At 39.4% G+C, this 14,884-nt stretch overlaps 1 protein-coding gene across 5 annotated transcripts in view; it reads right to left on the bottom strand.

The window, feature by feature from the left end:
- Positions 1-14,884, bottom strand: part of grhl2b (grainyhead-like transcription factor 2b) — a 47,248-nt gene that overhangs the window by 14,702 nt on the left and 17,662 nt on the right. For all 5 annotated transcript variants that reach the window (XM_036565893.1, XM_036565894.1, XM_036565892.1 and 2 more), the window contains 4 exons: positions 14,476-14,531; positions 14,206-14,362; positions 13,669-13,780; positions 1,965-2,059 (listed from right to left, as the gene is read on the bottom strand). In XM_036565893.1, coding sequence (XP_036421786.1) covers positions 1,965-2,059; positions 13,669-13,780; positions 14,206-14,362; positions 14,476-14,531 — 420 coding nt within the window. The remainder of the gene's footprint in view (positions 1-1,964; positions 2,060-13,668; positions 13,781-14,205; positions 14,363-14,475; positions 14,532-14,884) is intronic.

Genomic DNA, 14,884 nt, shown 5'->3' with positions numbered 1-14,884 from the left:
TAGATATGTACTCATGCTTTTATATTTAACTTTATTATTTGAGATTAATACTGATTTATTGGTATATCTCTGTTTTTAACACATTATTTTTGAGAATTGTTAGTAGTAAAATTATCATTTTTTGTTGTAATATCATATTAATTAGTGTTTGTATTAACAAAACTGCAATAATGCTGGACTAGAAATAAACACTGTGTAATAAAATATTAAATAGCCACAATTCTGTATGTAAACAGGTTTATAAATACATATTTGAGTATTAACTAATCCGCATCGACTGAGGAAAACCTACACTACAGAGTCTGGAATCAGGCTGCAGTAATAAGAAGAGAACTGCCTGAAAAAACGAGGCCTCATTTAAATTCTGAATTCGGTCTGATCACTAACAGCTATAATTTCCGCTCCACAGATCAACGGCCCTCTGAAGGCTTTCTGCCCCACCTCTGTTCTTGCCCCTCATAAACTGATGGGCTTTTAACTCCAGCCTGAGGGTTTATGGCTGCTTTCAGAGCAGAAACAGATTCTCAAAGTCTCAAATTAAAGGGCCCGTATGCCGGAAAGACAAATCCTCCTTATATTGTATGTAAACGTTGTTAAAGTTGTAAAATGTACCGTTCACTCCTCAGTCCATACAGCACATCTACGAAAAATAAACTGCAAAAACAGCCTGTTTTGAGATTATTGTTTTTGTGATGTCACAAAAACAAATGCATTTACATAGAGTCGCATGCAGAAGTTTGAATACCCCTGATCCAATTATGCGTTTTGATGATTTTCTAAGCGGAACACATACCAGGGGTGCCCAAACTTTGGCATACAATGTATAGGTATGTGTAGATGAATATGTGTATATGTTTATGTGTATGTATATGTATATGGGTGTAAGTATATATATATATATATATATATACATATATATATATATATATATATATATGTATATATATATATATATATATATATGTGTGTGTGTGTGTGTGTGTGTGTGTATGTATATGTGTATGTATGTGTATATGTATATGTATATGTTTATGTACATGTGTATGTATGTATATATGTGTATGTGTATATGTACATGTATATGTATGTGTATATGTGTATGCATATGTGTATGTATATGTATATGTTTATGTATGTGTATGTTTATATGCCATCAGCATATTTTCATATCCACATTTTCTTGTTGCTGCAGCTCTTATATTGGCAGACTCACAGTGAACTGGTGTAAATGAATGAAAAGTGATTAATGGTCCGTACGCAGGGGGTCATGTGATCTCAGAGCTAATGGGTTTGAGTACAGAGGGATTTTAAAAGTAAATGTTTGCTCAGAGAACTGAATGTGAGTATTTGAGCTCTGCAGGAACAGTGGGACACGCCCGGGGGGGCTGGGCATGTGGGTGTGATCAGGATCCAACAGAAAGACGAGGAGAGAGAGAGAGAGAGAGAGAGAGAGAGAGAGAGAGAGAGAGAGAGAGAGAGAGAGGGAGAGAGAGATGGGGAGAGAGATGGATAGAAAAAGAGAAAGAATCAGAGAGAAAGGAGAGAGATGGGGAGAGAGAGGGAGAGGGAGAGAGGAGGGAAGAGACAGAGAAAAAGACAGAAAGAAAGAGTGTGAGAGAGAAAAAAGAGAGAGAATGAGAGACAGACAGAGAGGTAGGGGAGAAAGAGAGAGAGAGAAGGAGAGAGAAAGACAGAGATAGAGGAGGGGGAAGAGGAGAGAGAGAAAATAAGAGACAGTAAAGAAAGAGAGAGAGAGAGTGAAGCATGTATGGAATGTCTACAGACTGAGCGTCTCAGATCTGATGGGATCCTGACTGAGATCTGAAGGGAGGAGCAGAAATGAGAGCCAAGATCCTCTTTAATCTAAAACAAACATCCACATACGAACCCACAGGCCAGCAGGATGCGCTATTCAGACTCCTCTGAACAGATCAGATGAACCTCACCCTGGTCTGAACTCTCACCTTGGCCTCCTCGTTGACGTCCCAGGTGAAGGACACTGCGTTGTAGGCGATCTCCTCGATGTTCCCGATGGTGTTGAAGCTCTCTTTGTAGTCAGCTGTAGAGAGAACACAGATGAGAGAGCTCTAGTCTCCATACGTACATGAGCATCACAGACAGCGATGCTACAGATGGACATGTGAAAAAGGACAGTCACGGTTTATTGATTAAACCCCTTTAAACAAGCAGCAAACTAACAACAGCAGCAGTTTAGTGGAGCTCCAGTTCCCCTCGAGATCCTCCACTGTCACAAGAATCCACGAGCTGAATGGACAAGAGCGAGAGGCTACAATCACGGAGGAGCTGAACCACTGACTGTATATATGATATATACCCTCATTGACTGTATATGTGATATATATGATGTATCATATATATATATATATATATATATATACACACACACACACACACACACACATATATATATATACTCATTGACTATATATATATAGTATATATGATACATACCCTCATTGACTGTATATGTGATATATATGATGTATCATATATATATATATATATATATATATATATACACACACACACACACACACACATATATATATACACATATATATATATATACTCATTGGCTATATATATGGTATATATGATATATACACTCACCGACTGCATATATGATATATATAATATATACACATTGGTTGAACCATGCAGACACTGCTGCTCTCACTGGTCGTTGGTGATAAAACTGGAAACCGTGCTGACCTTATCTTCATGTTCAACTGGTGTTCATGTGACTTTCATATTCAGGTTCCAGTTGAATAACTGACAGTAATAAACATTCTGATGAAGAGTATTTTGACCATCTTTCTTCAGTGTCAAATTTGAGCACGAGACAAAACTGTAACGTGATTATTTGTGATTAACTACACAAATGAATGTGATTAAGCACGATTAACTACAAAAACGAATATGATTCAATCTGTTTAACTACAAAAACGAATGTGATTATTTGCAAGTAGCTACACAAACAATTGTGATTAATCGTGATCAATTACACAAACTAATGTGACTAACTGTGATTCACTACATGGACTAATGTGATTAACTGTGTTTAACTACAAAAATGAATGCGATTACATGTGTTGAAGTACACAAATGTGATTATCACAGTTAACCACACAAACAAATGTGATTAAATATGTTTAACTACACACACGAATGTGATTGATTAACTGTTGAATTACAATGTGATTAATTGTGTCTAATTACAAAAATGTGATTAACAAACGAACACAAACGAATGTGATTAATCACGATTAACTACACAAACTAATGTGATTCATCGCGATTGCACAAATCAATGTGATTAATTGTGATTATCTACAAAAACAAATGTGATTAACCACAATTAACTACACAAATTAACTTGTTTAATCGCGATTAACTACAACAGGCTAATGCGATAAATCACAATGAATCATTTTAACCGTTCCACAGCCCTGATATTTACAGGTAATGGTTGGAACATGCAGCCACTGTTGCTCTCACTGGCCGTCAGTGATGAAAACTGGAAACTAAATCACGACATTCATGTTAAGGTTCTGCGTTCACACGGTGAACATAACGATAATGAATTATTAAAAGTAGTAAATGTATTCTGATGAAGGTTATTTGTCCACTCATAAAGCCACAACAAAAAACTTTCAACAATGAACAAATAATAAAAATATAATTAGTCATTAATTATGTGAATCCAGCCCTGGTATCTCTGAGTCAAACAACACAGAATTGTACCAAATTAGCTGCGTTTGTATCGATTAGCTAGTCTTCTTTTTAGGAAACGTTACAGCCCCAAACCCAAACGGGTTAGACTGCGCCTCTATCTCCCCTATTAGTCAGGTTAACGTTACCTGCATACAGAGTTTGTGGGCCAGAGAAACCTTTTCTTTGTCAGGATCAGAAACAGCTGAGTGATAAATGTGTGATCTGTCAGACGAAGACTCAGAACAGTATCCATCTCCCACAGTAGGTAAACTCTTGTTCATCTAGATCGCTCACTCAGATAAGCGCTACTTGGCTCGTACACTAAAGCGGCACGCTCCCATCCCTGATAAATCTTATCTGCCTGAGTAAACACTCTCTGTCTGCCTTCAAAGTGGCTGCTTGGGAGAGATAAAGGCTATCTGTACTTTATGGCCCTCACGCCTGTGATTGGGTCAACAACTCCGCCACTTCACTGCCGCGGGGAGAGGGTGGGGGAGCCAATCATGAACCGCTCAGCTGGAGTCAGCCTGTCTGCACAATTACTAAAACACTAACCTCAAAAACTCACAATCTGCACGTTCTCCACCACCTTTTTACTCCATGTTCACTCGGTTCTCCGTGCGTATTGAACATGGACCTCTAAATCGGACAAAACTCTTTTCGTGAAAAGACAGATTTCAAATGCAATCGAGGCATAATCTGATGTCTCCTTCCGTGGCACTGCACTACAGCTCTAAAGTTAATGTTGCTAACATGTATACAAACACACAGCACACGGCAGAAACTGAAATGTTCTAGAAAAATGTTTCACTGCATGTGAATACACTGTGTCAGGTGGGCGGCTTTCAGCCAGAACCCAACGGTGAGAAAAAAAGGCAGTGTGTGCTCAGCCTCGCCATGAGCAAAGCGCCAAACGCTTTCCATCTGAAAGCATCTTAAAGCGGTTTGTGCTGACTGACGTCATGAACTGACGTAAGACACGGTTAGAAAGTCCTATAACTGGAGTTTGAAAGCGCTGCAGCTGCTACACCAGCAGGGTTTAGATATTTTATTTTGTCCTGTGTCCAGAAAATTAGTGCATTTCGCCATATAGAAATGATTAAAGCTGCAATATGTGAGACTTCTTTTGTTAAACCTGAAAGGAGTCAGGAGAACATACACAGGCTGCTGTGAGTCACTCCGTAAAGCCTGAAATAATAATTTGAAAATGAGCGATGGGGTGAGGGGGGCTTAGGTCATATGAGATACTGTTATCTGTAAAAAATGGACAAAACTATGTTGCATAGTTAAAAAACAACAAGGGGGCTGTCTAAATTAGGCCTGAGTGACAGGGTGATATAATCATTTGTAGTCTTTTCACAAACGCTGTATCACTCCGCTGAGACGCCGCTGCTAAGCAACGGCCGTAGGAGACGCTCAAGACATTTGAACGTTTTTACTTCTTACTTTTGCCACAAACAGAAAATGGACACTTTTAAGATCACATTTGACCGACAGCCGATTTGGTCAGACGCAAGATGCTTTACAGACTGGCTGGAACAAAACAACATTAATACTGATCTGGCAAAAACTGACAAAACTGAGCTGAACTTGATATTGTGTCAGTTTTATGGCTCAGTCTGATTTGGTCAGACTCTGAAGATCAGACTACACATTTGGCGAATGGTGTTGGGTTAATTTCTGGCTGATTCCAGGTTGTTCAGCTGTTCTTCTGTCTCAGCTGCCGACTGAAAAGCTGCTCAGTGGTGATGACAGTTTGGGAATTTAGTGTAAGGAGCTGGAGAACGAACTGCCGGCTGTGCAGCAGGTGGGCGGAGCTTGTTACTCTGACGTAGCGACAAGCTGCTCGTTAAGGAACTATAATTTGGTGGAAGGATCTGCGAACATTAAAACATATTAAACGCCGCGTTCACGGCCCAGTTTATTAATTTATTACTTTATTTATTTAACTGTTGTATTAAAGCAATAGAACACTCGAGGAGTGTGTTATCGCCAATAACATCACGGCTGTGATGATCTACGGCGACCAAATCACAGCCGTGATGTTATTTCACGATAACACACTCCCTCTGTGTTCTATTGCTTAAATATCACCAATGATGGACAAGTAAATCGATAGCGATGTGTAAAAGGTGATAATCGCTGCTTGTGTAATTGTGTAATCACCAGAGAGAGAGAGAGAGAGAGAGAGAGAGAGAGAGAGAGAGAGAGAGAGAGAGAGAGGTCGTTAAGTAGCTGCCTGTTAGTTCTCTCTGCTACATATTGTAAAGTTACACTCTTAAAAAAGATGGTTCTTCAAGGGTTCTTTAGTAAAGAGAATGGTTCTATTTAGAACCATGAGTTCTATATAAAACCATTTGCATGTGTAAATGGTTCTTTGCATGATTAAACGGTTCTGTACAATGTGGTTCTATAGAGGACCAAAAAGGGTTCTTCTATTAAAAGAACGCTTTTTGGCGTTATACAAATAAAACTGTTCTCCATCAATCTAAAGAACCATCTCACCATGCAAAGAACCCTTTGAGCATGCAAATAGTTTTATATAAAACTCATGATTCTAATTAGAACCATTCCCTTTACTAAAGAACCCCTGAAGAACCATCTTTTTTCAGAGTGTAGCTTTACTGCACGGCTCATCCACTTATATCACTTCACATTAAGTTTAGCTTTAGTGAATGGAAATAAATGCCGCTGCGCTTTTGAGCTTCAGCTTGTTTCAGTGTGTCTCGATGCAGTAAAACAGCCGAGCTGAAGTCACTGGGTTTTACCCGAGAGCAGCTCTAACCTGGAGGGAAAGTTCTTCTGATCCCCGTCTATGGCTGGAAAACGACATCAGAAAAAAGGTAATAGATAATATTAAATATCAGATACATATTAGAATATTAGATATGATATTTAATATATATCTGACATATCATATTATCTATTAAATATCAGATATATATTAGAATATTAGATATCACCCAGGCCTCTTCTAAATTTGATTCTTTTGCCAGACTATTCCTTTAAAACAGCGTATGAACCTTAAATGTAGCTGTATTTTGCTCTCATCTCAGAGCTGCAGGTTCCCGCAGGTCTTTGTTCATTGAGCGGAACACCTGTTCCTGATCCTCACCTGGTTTTCTCAGAGACTCTCTCTCTCTCTCTCTCTCTCTCTCTCTCTTCCACACACAGTCTTTGTCCGTTAGCTGGTCCTCCCCCGTTAAATAGCCCCATTCAAATCCCGGATTCTGTGTCATGGCCCCAGGCCTGAAGAACAATCCTGCCTCAACTGCTATTCAAATCTCAACGGCGCAGGTGTCGGGTTACAGTCCCTGTCTGCTCAGCCTGCTCGGCCCACTGCGGCCTGCTGCTGCACAAAGGTCAGAGCACCACTCTCTGACCCCAGCGTCCGATTATTAGACAGACTTCAAGGAGGACGGTAGCTCAAATGACCCAGTGATCAGTCAGTCAGGTGTCAGTGTTCGTGATAATACTCACCTTAAACCCTCCTACTGCTCTCTCACTCATTTATATCACTGCTGTCGGAGCAAAAGCTCCTTTTTTAACTTTACAGGAGGAGGAAAAAACTTCTTAACCTTTAATGGAAGTCGATGGAGAAATGATTTTTCCCAAGTGAATTTGGACCATTTCTATTGGTCCGGTCATCGTGGGAATTTGACACAAGTTGAAAGGAAACAGGCTTTTTCAAATTGTGTCAAAAAATGAAAAATGAAAGATAAGGATATGCAAAGTTTTGTCCCGACAGCGACGATGTGCATTTCAAATTAAAAGCCCTCAGCAGAGTTTTGTAACTGCAACTTCCTGACATTTCACACAACTCCGAAGCAGCAGCAAACACTGTAGACAGTGTATCGACTACTAGGGGTCGGCAATATGATGTAATTTTATCGTTATTGTGATACATTACGCATCAGTGTGCTTTACCAAGCATATTATGGACATCGTTAGTACTTAAAGAACACTGTCTGTGTTTACACACGAAGATTTTTGCCAATCTGATTGACTACATTCTGATTATAGGTTAAGACTGGGGTGTTTTTTCTCACTTTACTCAACAATCTGATGAAAATCTTTGTTTACATGCTCACTACAAGTAATCAGATCCAGACTCATGTGTAGAGAGCCACTTAGTGTAGACGTTACTATGACAACCAGCATCACGTGAGTCCAGTCAGAGTGAGATGAGCAGCAGTGAGCAGTGCTTGTGTTTTTAATTGCTTTAAAATGATGTCAGGAAAACGTCCTTCACATGTCCTTATTAAAGAAGGCCGAGAGGAAGACGTCGTGTTCTGAGACACGTAAGCTGGTCGTCCCACCGCCGTCTTTTAAAGATCAGAGCATAAACTTCGTCTCCTCAGCAGACCAGTTTCTGCTCCACCATGCTGAACGGTATAAACTTGCACTATGACGTGACGAACATGATCAGAACGTGCTTAAACTTTCCGATAGGGAATGTAATCAGATACAGGAGTTTACATGGATATTATTCTTCTATTTAACGGATTATTTACAGGATTACCCACCTCGATCAATCAGACAGAAACTGTATTCTGAATGGCCTCAATCAGACTAGACTATTCCGACTGAGGTGTTTACATGGACGTATTCTATTCCGATTGAGCTATTAGTCTGATTATTAATGGATTATTAGGCTGCATGTAAACATGGCTACTGACCAACTGCATGTGTCATCAGCAGGAGAGCATAATTAGTCCTATTTAGTTGCAATTGGTGCAGCGTAGTGTGTGAAATATTGAACAAAAATCCATTTATTCATAGTTTTTCATAGTGTTTTAAACATGCGCTACTGGTTCTGTTGTTTTCTGCTCCAACTTATCAAATCTCAGAAAAGCTAAATATTGTGATACATGTCGTCTATCATGAGAATGTCTTCAAGTATCGTGATGTTATATTTTTATGTCACAAATATAAAAAAAATCAACCAATAAAATGCAAACATCTTCTTCTGAAACTCGTGAGGGTGTGGGCCTGATGAACACTGACCAGTAAAGAGCTCCAAATCTTTGGTGCACAGTAACAGAGGGCGGCTTTATGTGCTTCAATGCTGAAACATTCAGTAAAGTGGAACTTTGTGATCTTAACTTGTGCATTATATGTATCCTAGAAATGCACATCGTTTTGAGACAACTTGAAAGGTATTGGACTTTTTCTAATTAAGGAAAAAAAAAAAGTAAATATTAAAGATATGGAGATACAAAGCTTTGTCCTGACAGCGACAGTGTGCACTCCTTGTTGTATAGTCTGAAGTTCACTTTGACTTGACTTTGACATTTCTAGGATACACATAATGCACAAGTTAAGATCACAAAGTGCTGTTTTATTGAATGTACTGAATAGTGGAAAATCTGAAAAAATATGTTTCCTTGGAGACTATTTGGCCTCACAACATGATGCATGTATCCCTCCACCATGAATGGATTTTAAGGCCAAAATCTTCTCAAAACTATCATAAAAGAGTGTCTCAGTCATCAGGCAGTGAATTCATAACCATTTCATGTAGGAACTTTCTGTGAGGGAGCTTTTAGAGGTGGACGTCTGGTTCCTATCACCACCACTGTGAACAGTTCTGACTCGGCAAGTTTCTCTAGAACAGAGCGTTTCACACCAAACCACTCTGAATTGCTCTGTTTACTTCTTAACCATCTAATTACACAGAAATTTTGACAAATCTGTGGAATTCTCCTTTAAAGCAGACAAAACACCAACATTACATTAAGCATTTCATTAACAATACATTAAGCCTAATTTAGACAGGGTTAAAATATAGATAACAGTCATCTTATCACATTACATTGATCCAAAGGAGTTGGAAAGAGTTTACGAGTTTTAAAAGGGGGATCCTGTTTTTGCCTGAGGGTACGGCATCCTCTTGAATCCCCCCGCTGTCCACACCCACCGGAGTCAGCTAACCCACCGCCCTCAATCTTCTCACCCAAATATAATCCCATCATTCATTCACCATCTGCCGCTGACTCCTAATTACACCCTCACAGGCTTGCACACTTTGAGAAAAGGCTGATAGTGGACTGGAGAGGACAGCGTGAGCAGATTTACTGAAAAAAATGGGTTAATTCTGCTTTACAAAGCAATGTAGTCTTTAAATGCTGTTCATTTTATACACGCGCCTGCAAGAAATCGGGTTTTATATTAGTGGAAATTAATTCTAATCAATGTTTCCAAACTTTTTAACTGAGTTGACATGCAGTGCATGAAATGTATCCAGAGCTGCTACACGGGACACAAGTTTCTCTCTCATTATACTAACAAATGACCGAGTCCAGGTAAACAGTCCACTTCCTGATAGATTTAAGAACACCGTGATGGAGTTTCACATGCTCCCTGTTTCCCTACATCTATTGTTTCTAAAGAAAATATCTAAAATATCATGACAAGCTTAAGTTATTTTCTTTGAATTAGCTGTTCCACCTTAAATGGCGCAGCAGTTGCATTCTGACACCAATGTAACCGCTGCACCATTTAAGGTGGAACAGAAAATTCAAATAAGAAGTACAAGAAAACTGGCAAGCTGGCAAAAAAGGTTTGTAATGCTTTACTGCTGTGAAGGTGCTCGAGACATTCCTTTCTGCTCCCCTCAGAGTCGAGGAATAAGGCAGGACTCTATTAACCTCAAGGTTAATATGTGTTTATGAAATGCCTATCAGCCTGTTAACATAAACACCGTTAAGGTTAGCCATTCGTGGGTCCGCTGCAGAGAAAAGGACATTCCTCTCTCTGTCCGAACAAGCCCCGTACTTTCACCACTCATTCCCTTTCTCACATACCGCCTCCGCTATGCTACACGCACAGGTTACGGCTTGTCGTACAGAAACGGCCTCGTTCCACAGAGAAACCTCTGTTTTCTCTGGAGGGAGAACTGTTTATGGAAACAATCAGAACAGATCAGATACTGTTTAACTAAAAGGCATTTTAGGGCTGAATGGAAATATAAAACCATATCACAAACACAACAGCTAGCAGTGAAACATGCTAATCAATTAAGCTCTTAACTTCAAGCTTTTTATTCAGTTATTAATCTCCTGATTCACTTTTTGTTATATACTATGAATTATTCAGTAGCAACGATGAATTAATCAGTAACTATTATGAATTATTCCATCTACAGTATGAATTATTTAATATCGACTATGAATTATTTATTATCTATTATGAATGATTCAGTATCTACTATGAATAATTCAGTAACAACTATGAAATATTTAATATCTACTACGAATTACTCAGTATCCAGTGTGCATTATTCAGTATCTACTATGAATTATTCAGAATCAGCTATGAGTTATTTAATATCTACTATGAATTATTCAATATCCACTATGAAACTAATATGTAAGTTATGCAGTTACTCTTAAAAAGTGATGCAATGAATTTACTTGAAATACATGCGTCAACATAAAAATACACTAATGAACATGATATATTTTATAAGTGTACATTTCAATCAACCAAATTAAATTTAAAACAGTTCAGTTCAGTTGACTCCACATCAGTTTTGCTCTATGCAGATGTATATCGTTGCATGTGTTTAATTTCCAAAAAAGTCACTTTACAGAAGAAGAAACAAACATCACCATATTTAAGCTACGTTCACATTACAAGTCTCGTTGCGACTCGTTGCGATCTCTCTGACACGATGGTTCACACTCGTTTAAGTAAGTGACTCAAATCTGTCATTAATGTGACGAACCGGCGTCCTGAAATGACCCTCATGAGCTCATCCTACTCAGTAACGTCACGTGAATGAACCACGTTCATCATCAGCACAAACTAACGAGCAGAACGAGCTTCGCTGAGAAGATCATTAACTCTGATCAGCTCTCAGCTTCATTATTAGAGCGAGACGAAGGTGAAAAAGGTGAGATGAGCTGCTTTTCCTCCGTTTACAGGCTTTAACTTCTGTTCGGCGCTGCTGCCATGGTAACGCTGAATGATGGCGCAGTGGGAAAAAAGCACATGAATTCCGATCTGAGCGTCACATTAAGGTCGCGTGACCACAAATCGGATACGTATCCGATCTACGACCACATATGAAAGTGGCTCAGGTCAGATTTGAAAAGATCAGATTTGCGTGTCACACAGCTCTGAAAACATCAGATCTGAGTCACATTAGGGCTAAAAATCAGATTTGTGCCACTTCAGCCTGGTAATGTGAACGTAGCCTTAGTTTTTCTGAGATTTTCAAGTTGGAACAGACCAAACAAAACCTATAGCTCCCCATATAAAAAATACTGTAGTAATAATAATAATAATGTTTTACAAACTGCACTGCGCTATTAAACACTAATTACGCTCACTTTGCAATGAAACGTATTTAGTGCTCTTTAAGTACTGATGATATCGACAATACGCTCAGGAAAACATACGGTGACATAATTTATCACAATAACGATAAAATATCTTTATATATTTAAGGTGGTCTGCATCATGTAACTCCAGGTTTGCAAGTCCACTCCGGCCCTCTGGCTATGCTCTTCCATCAAGTACTCAAAGGAAGCTCAGAGAGTCAAGCCTGCATGCGGGCAGCTATTTAGCACTGGAGTGTCTTTAACTACTGCGGGAAATCATGGGGAACCAATCTCCTGTTGCCTTGAGGGGCTCCACCGTCCCCCCACCCCACCACAAATGTAGTCGATCAGCCAAGACCTGTTTGCTGTCTGAAGTTTGCTTCTTTATTTTCAACACTAAATCTTCACCCAGGTGCCTCAAACTGTGCTGAATTGCTAAAGTGCAATTCTAAAGAGAATTCGACTCGTCTACACATCATTAGAGATGTGCATTCCGACTAATTTTGATACTCGGGTATCAGAGAGTTAGTGAGGCCAACTATAATAAATAAATTAAACTTTAATAAATAAATAAAACTTTATCGTAACTCACCTGTTTATCTGACTGAACCAGGAGGTTAGAAATTCAGTATCACAAAAATTCAGCAACACACAAAGTAGAGCTTCAATTTGGCCTGAACCCGAATACAGCCCAAGACTCCGAGTCCAACCCGAACCCGACTAGAACCACGTCATCAAGTTTGGAGTCCAAAACTGATTTAAGCTAAACAAAGTTTTATTCCAAACATCATCAAGTTCAGCCCAAGCTCAATAAAACTGTGTCTGATTCTGACCCAAACCACATCATCAAGGTTTGACTCTTAAACTGACCCGAGCCTGAGCTTGGCCTGAACCAAATCAAGTTCAGTCCGAAATTGACCCAAGCTCAATTAAATTCTTATTCGACCAAAACCACATCACCAAGTTCGGTCCAAAACTGACCCAAGCTCAATAAAATTCTTATTCGACCAAAACCACATCACCAAGTTCGGCCCGAAATTGACCCAAACTCAATAAAATTCTGTCCAAACCTGACCCAAACCACATCATCAAGTTCGATCCGAAACTGACCCAAGCTCAACAAAATTCTGATTCGACCCAAACCACATCACCAAGTTCGGTCCAAAACTGACCCAAGCTCAATAAAATTCTGATTCGACCCAAACCACATCACCAAGTTCGGTCCGAAATTGACCCAAACTCAATTAAATTCTGATTCGACCCAAACCACATCACCAAGTTCGGTCCGAAATTGACCCAAACTCAATTAAATTCTGATTCGACCCAAACCACATCATCAAGTTCGGTCCGAAACTGACCCAAGCTCAATAAAATTATGTCAGAACCTGACCCAAACCACATCACTCAGTTTGGTCCAACACTGACCCAAAACTCAACAGATTTCTGTCTGAACCCGACCCGAACCTCATCATCATCACCCAAAGTGTTTGGTTAAATTACCATGTAGCAACAATAACAGCCGTCATTAGATCAGCGACTGCGTACAGACAGAAGTTCAGGACCCAACACTGGATCTATGGACTGTACAATGGACTGGATAACTTACCGATATCTAGAACCCTCTGCTTGGCTGTGTGCTGGCGAGAGTGCCAGTATCTCCAGTACTTCAGCTGCTCATCTCTGTTCTTATCTTCACTGAACACAACCATGATCACGCTCTGGATGGGGTGAGAGGAAGGAGTCGGAATAAAGACGTTCACGTACACCGCACATCAAAAGTGTGGACTTCTTTTGGAACATATGTCTGATTTTCACTGTTACTGTAAAGTAAGAAAGGTTTAAGAAGTGTAAAGGTGTAGTGATCACAAAGCGGCTGCATGCTAATCCTCTGGATGCATTTAGTGAACAAAGAAAACATTCATTTCTATTAAAAAAAAGCTCAGTATCTCGAAACTTACAACAAACTGCGAAGCTGTAATGTGACGTTCCCCTGACATTTCACTATGATACAATCATAATCACACTCCCAGCTGTTTCTGCTAACATGAATTCAGGACTATTACTACAATCAACTCACTACCCATGATGCACTATAAACAGCACTGCTGACAGGGTTCCTGTTTGGTGTGTGCTGCTCTCTCACCCGGACTTTGCTGATGGGGTGTCTGAGGCGTTTATTAGTGCCCGTTTCGTTCAGTGTGATGGCGTAGAACTGGCCTTTGTTCAGGTAGGTCATTGGTCCTTCGCCCTGTTTCTGCCGCAGTGAGCGACTGGCCTCCAGAGAGTACTGAAACGTGTCTCTGAACAGCAACACAGCACAGCTTTTACACTATATATACATGAATGCATAATATATATATACACAGATATTTTACATTATATACTATAATATTTGCTCTGTAAGGACACTCACGTGTCTGATGGGTCAAAGACGAACTCATTTGCTCCCAGAGACGATGGCCGAAATTTCTACATCAGAGAAAACAAACACGCGTTTGTTTATAATAGAAACAGCAAACATAACAGCAAGACAGACGTAGATTTATCTACCTCCCTCTCTCTCTCTCTCTCTCTCTCTCTCTATATATATATATATATATATATACATATACACACACACACACACACACACATATATATATATATATATATATATATATATATACATCGCTGCTCTCAGAACAAAACCTCATATCTCCAAAATGACAACTTTACAGGAGAAGGAATAAACCTTCTTTACTTTTAATGTAAGTCAATGGAACCAGACGTTTTTCCATGTAATTTTGGGCCGTTTCTGTTTGTCCATTAACCATGAAATTTAC

Source organism: Colossoma macropomum, unplaced genomic scaffold (assembly GCF_904425465.1).
Source record: "Colossoma macropomum unplaced genomic scaffold, Colossoma_macropomum, whole genome shotgun sequence".
Taxonomy (NCBI): Eukaryota; Metazoa; Chordata; class Actinopteri; order Characiformes; family Serrasalmidae; genus Colossoma; species Colossoma macropomum.
This window is presented reverse-complemented; position numbering and strand designations above follow the sequence as displayed.